The sequence below is a fragment of the Canis lupus genome, chromosome X (genome assembly GCF_048164855.1).
Source record: "Canis lupus baileyi chromosome X, mCanLup2.hap1, whole genome shotgun sequence".
Classification (NCBI taxonomy): Eukaryota; Metazoa; Chordata; class Mammalia; order Carnivora; family Canidae; genus Canis; species Canis lupus.
The window spans coordinates 19,062,455-19,071,521 of record NC_132876.1 but is presented as its reverse complement, the minus strand read 5'-3'; the positions used below and the strand labels follow the sequence as shown (position 1 = coordinate 19,071,521).

General features: G+C 48.3%; 1 protein-coding gene across 1 annotated transcript; it reads left to right on the top strand.

The window, feature by feature from the left end:
• The first annotated feature begins 5,518 nt into the window (after window positions 1–5,518).
• LOC140627676 (uncharacterized) lies at window positions 5,519–9,038 on the top strand. The gene is made up of 2 exons (XM_072816156.1): window positions 5,519–6,338; window positions 7,107–9,038. The coding sequence occupies exons 1-2, from the start codon at window positions 5,684–5,686 to the stop codon at window positions 7,154–7,156; spliced, it is 705 nt and encodes a 234-aa protein (XP_072672257.1). The 5' UTR covers window positions 5,519–5,683; the 3' UTR covers window positions 7,157–9,038.
• The last annotated feature ends 29 nt before the right edge of the window (window positions 9,039–9,067 follow it).

The following is a 9,067-nucleotide window of genomic DNA, read 5'->3' as shown; positions in this document are numbered from 1 at the left end:
TCCAGCTCAACCCTGATTGCAGTTGGATGAATGGGGACTCTAACAGGCAGAGTGGCCTACCCCTAAGGAACACGGCTCCTCCACACATGCCCATTAAAAGTGGAAATTCCAATAACTGTCTGCATACTAGCCACCATTGGTAAAGCACCAGTGAACCACTAGAGACAATAAACTTGTATTATTAAAGCGGAGGTTTGGTGGTGTTAAGGATTATAACAAATAAGCTTTAATCCCCTCTTTTACTGAGCTACTTTATTAGAGGGGAGGGAGACCTTTGCTTTGCTGCCACATCAAACTTCACTATGATTAGGCACCAACAAAGTAGTAAGCATTAGACAGCACAGGAAATATCTGTAGAGTTCTTTATGCTTGTATAATTGCCTCAAGCATTAGTCACTTTTAAAAAATCACACACACATACTTAACACTGGAAGACAGACTTTACTACCAAAAGTCTCTTTTCATTAAGATTTCACTTCATCGCGAATTAAAATCCATCCCCCCCAACCACTACCTCCAGAGAACGCACTTAACCCACCCATCCTTGAGGTAGACCAGTGTTCTGCTGTTTCCCCTAATGAGGAAACGGAAGACCTAGGCAACTAGCTCAAGGGTAAAGCACAATTCAGTAAGAGCCCCTTCTACTGATTAAATTGAACCCATGGCATAAGGGAAAATTAAAGGGCTCTGAAAATTCCAAAGTTTCATGTCAACAGGAAAGAAGAATGACACACACAGAGACCCTCTTGAGTTTGCCAACATCTTTCTGGGGTAAGCTAAAGATTAAATGTAAAATTAAAAATAGGTAACTTCCTTTGCTAACTATATTTGTCCTAGAAGCTGACATCTTCAGATTCTTTTTAAGCAGTGGTTCTCCAAGTATGGTCTCCTGGCCAGCAGCAGCAGCCTCATTTGTAACCTAGGTTACAAATGCAAATCCCTAGGCCCCACCCCAACCTCTGAAGGAGTGGCCACCTAGGTTTTAACAAGTGCTAGGGTTTAAGAACCACTGGAGGATTCAAATGGCCTCATCTATGTGGCAACTGGCTGACTACATTTAACACTTTGTTATTAATCAATACTCACTTTGTCTACCTTGTGAGGTCTCAAACAGCTAACTAGCAGGGCGTAATAATTTCTGCTCAAGGTGGGCGACCCTATAGAGCCCCCTGAAACCCAAACCTAACAATAGGCCCACATCCAGGTGTCCAACACATACTAGCCTCTGAAGTAAAGGCTGCATCTCTCCATCCAGTGGCCGCTCCACCCAAAGCTTTCATCAGAATCCCAAAGCGTGTTTGACAAGTACTCTTCTCCCATATTGGATCCCAAGCATGCCCAGTTCCGGAAGCACGGGTGTCACACTTGTTTACAACTTTGAACCCCTTCATATGGATAAGCACATGTACTTAAAATGGGCACATGTTGTCCAAAATATGTTAGCCTGGTCAATTCCCAAAATTAGGTGTCTTGCTGCTTTTTGTAGTTGCAACTTGATAAGCAAGTATGCCTAACCTTTCTTTTAAGGACCACCACTGCCACTGCCACTGCCACTGCCACCGCCACCACCACCACATCTTTTTAAAAATTCTCTAGCATTGTTAATCTTAAAAAAGAAAAAGAATCAATTTTTCAGATTTTAAAATTTCATTTATTTTGCAAACTTGAGGTCCAATTACATTCATTAACAATCAGATCATTTACCAGAGTGCCAAAACACACTTCATAATTTCAAATATTTTATTCAAAAATCTTAATAAGGTTTTTTTTAAATCTAGATACATTCCAAAATACTCATTAACAGCAGGAACTAGAGAAAGGATTTTACCATCTTACTTTCACCCTGACACAGACAGTCGTCAATGAAGGTCCTGCGGTTTACAGATGGATACCGTGCAATTTTTCTCCTATTATACTCATCAAAATTGCATCGTGATCCACCCGACAACAGCAAAACAGGTCATGTTGCAATTACCAAAGTATCAAAACTTGCAACCTCTGCAGTTTCAAAGAAGAAAAAGAAGACGATAAAATCCTCCTTTCTTCCACAGGCCGGGACAAGTGCAATACTTTATATGGAACACAAGTAATGCCACAAATCCCCACCCGCGGATGAATGGGCATGAAGGCTGAAGAGGCACGCCTTGAGTCAGAGCCACCGACGGCACACACATGATCACGGTCAGTTTTGCATGGATTTGCACAGCCCTATATGCACAAGTACGCTGAAATGCAAACCTGCAAAACTAACCGGAAGCGGCAGGGTATTTCACCAACATTCTCTCCGGCGTGCTAAGACTCGCTGTCCGAGGGTTACCGGAAGTGCCCACACTACAGTAGAGAAAAGCCCAGACTACCTGCACTGTGAGCACTTTGGTACCCCTCAGACCCCATCTTCTCTTCCGTACACGCGGCCCGCGATGCCCCCCTGCCGTGCAACCTGCCCCCCCACCCCCGCCTGCTCCCATCGAATGATGAAACCACCCAAACACAGACCTTCGACTTCGTCCCATTCCAGAGATTCCTCGAGGAGAACTGTTTAATGATGAGCACGAGGCAGCCTGTGCCGGAAGGGGCATTTAGGGCAGTAGGTTCTAAGCGGCTTCACTAACTGCACTAGATGCACCTTAACACAGGTCACACGTGATGAGGAGGGTAGGAAGGAGCGCCACAGCCATCGGCAGCACAGCGACGCACAGAATCTGGTTCTTGGCGTCCGATCCCATCGCCCCAGTAATGTAAGAAGTGCTTGCATTGCAGTAGATCGCAGAATGCTACCTGCACTGTAAGCACTTTTACACGGCCAAGGCCCACTCTTGGAGCATGAGGCTCTTCCATGAGCCCCTCTTCTCCATCCTCCCAGATCCATTCGAATTCGCCTGGTTAAAAAACACACACGGACACAGACAACAAAAACAAAAGCTGTTAGGCACCGCACAAGTAAACTACTAGTTAATATTCCTGAAACAAGCTGGCCTTTGGTTTTGGAGCTGCAGCCAAAGCCGGAGAAATAGTCATCATCTGAATTATTTACACAGCATTGCACGCAAATAACACTGGCGGGTGCAAAAGCCGGATTCTGAAGTATAAGCCGATTGGGGACTTCAGAAAACTTGAGATCTGCATCCCAGTGCGTCTGCAGGCTCATCATCTGCATCCTGATTTTAGAAGAGGCGTGTCCAGAGCAGGATGCATGCACGAATCAGGGTACGTGCTTCTTGAGGTGGAGCCTCTATACAAAACGTGACTGTTAGATTAAATGCATAGTCCCCGCCCCCACCCCATTAATAGAAAATGAGAAATTTTAGAGCTGGTTTAAGAAACTTAGCCTCCCGCGCCCTTCAAATAATGCACAGATGGCCCAGAGATGTCACATTTTGATCTATTTCAAAGGGCTCTTGTTCTGTTTAAACATTTATGGACCCATTTTCTCCATTAAACCCAAAGAAAGCAGATTAGCTCTCCTTTCCTTCATGTCATTATCGTCCATAAGTAAAACCTTCTCCCATTTCCAAGTGCTTATTTTACCTAAGAACATGCAGGAAGGAAGTGAGCCCCCATTTGAAAAGGGCTCAGAAGGTTTCCCTACCTCTTCCACGATGGGTTAAGTTTTGTCAAAAGAGGCAAAAATCAGAGTCCAAAATCTGTAGTAGGTTTACCAAATGAGGGAGTTTTACATGTCGGGTTGCCGTCATGGTACCCCATATGCCACTAATCCCATCTTTAAATTAAAATTCGACTGATTCATCATCATTACACTTAAATGTAAACTCAAATTTTCTATGGGGGAGGAAGATTCAAGTTAATAGAGGAAAAAAAAAAAGAACCAGGAGTACCCTTTTTCTTCTTTAAATCGAGTTTCTAGTCCCACAAAGTTATTTAGTCTCTGCTTAAAACAAAACAAAACAAAACAAAAAAACAACAAAAACCATACTCCCAACCGGACTCTTAGCGCAGAGTATTTGCCGACTCCACTCGGCAAAACTGCGCCCCAGCAGGGTCGGAGGGCGCGCCCGGCACACTTACCACCTCTCCGGAGTTCGCCGGTCATCTGGTACACATCGCGCACGCCGGGCGGCCACTGTAAGGTCTTCGAATGCAAAAGAGAAGGCAAAGCCCCCCACGCCGTCCACGCGCGCCTCTGCGGACCCCCAGGCCCCTTCCGCGTGTCGCACACGCTCACCTAGTGCCGGGTTGAAGGCCCGGGGCGCCCGCGCCCGGGGTGTGCTCCAGCTGCTCGCACCACGCGCTCCCGTCCTCGTGCTGCAGCCGCCGCCGCCGAGATTAAAGAGAAAGAAACAAAGCATCATGGGAAACGGAGTTCTCCATTCAAAGCACCAAAAACGCGCCAAGCCCACGCCTCCCTCCCCCTCCATTCCCGGGTTGGTGGGAGAGAAGCCAAGGGGGAGGGGAGTCCTTTTCTCCCCTCCACGTGCACCCCCCTCGGCCCGTGCCCCCCCAATCCTCCCGGAGCCTAAAAGTCAGCGATGGAGGAGAAAGGGGGCCCCGCTTTCCGCGCGCTCCCCGCTACTCCCCCAAACTGCACTCTGCGTATCAGCTCGCAAGTCCCGCCCGCTCCGTCCCCCCCCCAACCCCGTCCCCTCCCACCCGGCAGTCAAGTCACCCCGCTCCCGGCTGCCCCCACGAAGGTCCCCGCTTCTGCCAGCGCCCGGCCCTCGCAGGTGGCACGCGCGCGGCGACCCCGCGCCGGCCAGCCCGCTCCCGGCGCCCGCGCGACACACAGCCCGAGCGCTCCGGGGACCGGCGGCCGGGGGCGAGCGCTGCCTGCCCGCCCAGCCCGGCGAGGAAGCGAAGCGAGGGGACGCGTCCCGGAGACTCCTGGGGGCGGCGGGCGCACGCGTCAGCCGAGCGCCCCCGACCCGACGGCGCGGGCGATCGGCCCCGCGGCCACCACTTGAGGAGCGCTCGGTGCCCTCGGCCCTCAGTCCGAAGCTATATCCCTGGGAAAAGCCCGCCCCTCCGCCTTTAATAGCCCAGGGAAAAAAGCCCGCCCCCGCCCACCCGGCCGCACAGGAATTAGGAAACGGAACCCCCACCCCGCCACAGCGCAAACCCCACCGAGGCGCACTTACCCACGGGCCGGGCGCAGCCGGCATCTTCCCCGCTGCCCCGAGCTGCAGGCTTTATTTAAAGGCGCGCCTGGGCCGCGGGCCGGGCGGGAGCCGGTACCGCCGGCGCGGAGTCCAGGGCCGCGCGCTCGCCGCCACCCCGTCCGCTCCGCCGGCGCTCGTCCCATCCCCCCACCGGAGACAGACGAGGCCCACGGAGCCGTGGGACCGGGGTGTCCCCCATCCGGCGCGCGCATGCGCGCCGCCCCGCCGCTAGACTGAAAGTGTTCCGAAGGCCCAGAGAGGAAAGAAACACAGACGCAGCATTTCCACCCTCTGCACATGTGAAAGTTTTAACCTCTGGCACCTTGTGCTACTGTTCGGAGGATTTCGCCTTTGCCCGGCGCCCCCCCCCCCCCGCCCCGCCTCAGCCACTAAATCAGGGCTTCTTGGCAGGCATCGCTAACGGTAGCTGCCACCGAGTACACGCACAAATGCAAGGAAGATACGGTGCAATTATCTTGCTTTCTCTTCTCATTCTGCGGCTAATGAGAACCAATTGAGGGCGGACTGCTTAAAGGCCAAAGCCCAAGTACACTCTGAAAAGTAAGACGATGTCTCAGTTTCAGAAGCACAATAAAGATGGAATGGTGCATACCAGACTGAACACCGGGCAAAATGCGCTCGTCAGACTGTACCTACTCCACTACCCAAGCGGACGCGGGCGCCGGAGGGAGTTCGGGGGGCGGGGAGGGGGTGGCGCGGGAGCAAGTTGCTGCGGCGAGCCGGAGGGGCCCGGGGTGGAGAGTGCTGGAAGGCCCGCGGGGGTAAGGACGGACGGGGGTGCCAATCGAAGCCGGACCCTTCCCTCTCCACGACTGTTACCGCGGGAGGTGGTGGCAGCCCCAAAGCCCAGAAGAGGACAAGGGCGCCATGTGACTCTCGACCTGGTGCACAGTAGTAGCTCAGGCAAGCCGATCACAAAAGCCTGGCCTCTCCCGCCCCTGGCCCACGATGGGGTGCAACCTGAACGGCCAGCGCCCCTGGGGACTCCGCGGCGGATGCCACGCAAGCCACACTCAGTTCTCCAGCAGGAGTCACCGCTACAGGTGGGCTTTCTCCCCTTTACAGAAAACGCGCAGACCGACCTTGCCGCCCACCCCGGCGCGTCCGGTACTTTCTGGAAACTACGCAGCCCCAGGTTTACCATCCAACCAGACCCCTCCTGTGTGATGGCACCGACTGCAATGCGACTTTCGACCTTTAATGGTAACTACTAGGCAGTGGACAGAAGAGGGGGAGGGAAGGGAGCTTAAGCCCGACTTTAAGAAACATTTTATTAAAGCAAGATAAGAACAGTACCTTTGAGCTCGAGCAAAACCTGGAGGAAAAAAGGGTTTTTGCGAAAGTGGCGCGAAGATAATATCATGTGATCCGACCCCAGGGCGTCTCCTTCCCCTTTTGCCAAACTCCCCCCCCCCCCCGAGAAAACGGGGGGTGGGGGAGTTACATCCGCTCCTCACAAACTATTAGCATAATTAATTGTGTCCTGCAGCTGCAGGCAGAGCTCCCGGTCAATGAGTAAACATATCCTCATCCTCTTCACCATCAGAACAAAAAGACCCATTACCCCGATTTGGGAAAATGTTCCCAGATAAATCTCATTATCATCAAAAGTCTTAATTTGGCGTCCCTACTCTGTGCGTCTTGGTTTGAGAGACAGAAGGGAGTTGGAAAAGATGAAATCATCCCATTAAAAGGGAACAAGCAGAAGTAGCTCCCCAAAAGTGAAATATTTAAGTAGAGGCTTTCAAATGGAAATACCATATTGAGGGATTTCACTAGCTTAAAATTTTCCAAAAGTTTTAAACAGTTCATTAAACAAGACATCCTCCCAGAGTCTTCCTACTCGCCCCCCCAACTCCTACCCCTCCTCCCCCCACCCCTCCTTCCCTTTAAAGCCAGAACAATACCCGGAATAAGGTATTTTGAGATTGCTTTACCAGGATATTTTCTTGTTCTTAACTTTTTTTAAAGGCTTGCAACATATAGAATGTCTGGATCAAGTTCCCAACTGGCGAAAATAATTTATTCCATCTCACTACCTGCCTAACGCAAGGTAAAATTAAGTACAAGATATTGGTTATTTTAAAAATGAGGATACTTCGACACACGAAGTAATTTATTTTTGTCTTTTTTTCTTTTGAAAAAAAAAAAAAACCAGTAATCATCAGCCAAAATACCTAGACAATCAAAAAAAGCTAAAGAACAAAGCATTTCACACACACACACACACCCAAAAAGTCAGAATAACTAACAGCTCAAAGAAAAGCACGTGATCCCTTCATGCTTTAAAACTTGTGGTCATGCTGAGGCTAAAAGCTAAGAGCTTGTGACCCCGCAACCCCATCCCCTCCCCCAGACCACAGCCCAGGGCTTAAGGCTCCAGGCTCCCACCAGGCTCCTGCTCCGCTCCCAGTATTGTGAGACAAACAATACTTAGGCATTCTGCAAAATAAAGGAGCCACATCTCCTAGCCCCAGGCACATCATTTACGCCCAAACAGATTGGCCTGTGTGTGTGTGTGTGTTTATCTATATATATCATATAGAACATATGCTTACACAGAAGCCCAGATGTTCTATAAGAATGTCTGAGAAAGGTACCAAAACTGGCCCAAGGGAGGGAGAACATATCTTTTGTGAGCCTGAGAATTCTCATCGCAATTTAAAATTCTTGCCACTATTTTGAGTTTAGAATGAATTTTAAAAGCGGATATCCTGTAAAGTAGTCCCCCCCCCAAAATAGAGATGCTTTGAGCTTTTATCTGCCTGAAGAGGGGAGGAGGGGCTCCTCTATACTGACCTCTAGATTTAATTGTACCCATAGAGCAGCATTCCCAAGTAGTTTGGATTTTAGCACCTTTAAAAATACTACCAGTAATTGACATTTTACCCAGTTGAGAAATCGTTTCACTTGATTTAGAAATAATATTAAGTGGCTCTGTTAAACCTAATGATTGGTATCTTAGAACAAAAAGGTCCCCATGGAAACCAGAAAGTAATTTAAGAGTATTATGTTCCTTGCACAACTAGAATAGAGCTTTTGTTCTATGTGTATTTACTACTTTAATTTTTTTGGACTACATTTGCAGCTAAGGCCTCTTATGCTCTAGTTTTGCCTGGGATCAAGAATGCAGTGTCTTCCTGCAATATGTGTTCTGCAACATTTGTGTAGGTCTGTGTGAGTGTGTGAGTGTACTATGCCCATGAGGCCTAAAACAAAGCCAGCAGATGAGAACTCTCACTGAACAAAATGGGGAAAGGTCCGGGGAGAAAATATTTCAAATGCTATTTTGCTATTGGATACTAGGACAGGGACTGTAATTTCATTAGATTCAGATCATACTGGTCTTCATTAACTTTGCTTTTATGAAAAACAAAAATAAATGTTGCTGTATACACAAATGTTTCGTATTTTTGAAAATGCATGTCTTGTTTTGAATGGCAACAATATTAAGATTAAAAAACGTAAAAAAAAAAAGAAATGTGAATCTTTTTATTTACCAGACCTTCATTTGTTTATGAAAACATGTCAGCAAAACAGGGGAAAAGTTAGAGTGAACGACGAACTTCTGAATGTGATTTCCTTTCAATAGCATGTACCAACATAAATCATGTAAATAACATAAACAATACATCTTCAACTAAATAGTGTCAATGTGAATTAAGTATCAATTTCAAAAGATGTACCCCTTGGTAAGAAGCAGAAAATTTCACTAATTGGACATGCACAATTAATACAATTTGGTTGAAAAAATGCAAAAAGTAAAAATATATTTATCCCAATCTCACTTGATCGAAGATCAAATGGCAGCAAGAGATGGATGGACTTTCTGAAAAGTGACTAAGTTTAAAATACACGTTTTATTAAATCTCATTCATTAGTAACCTTTACCTCTCTAAACTTGTCTTGGCTAACTTTGATTTTTTTTTTTT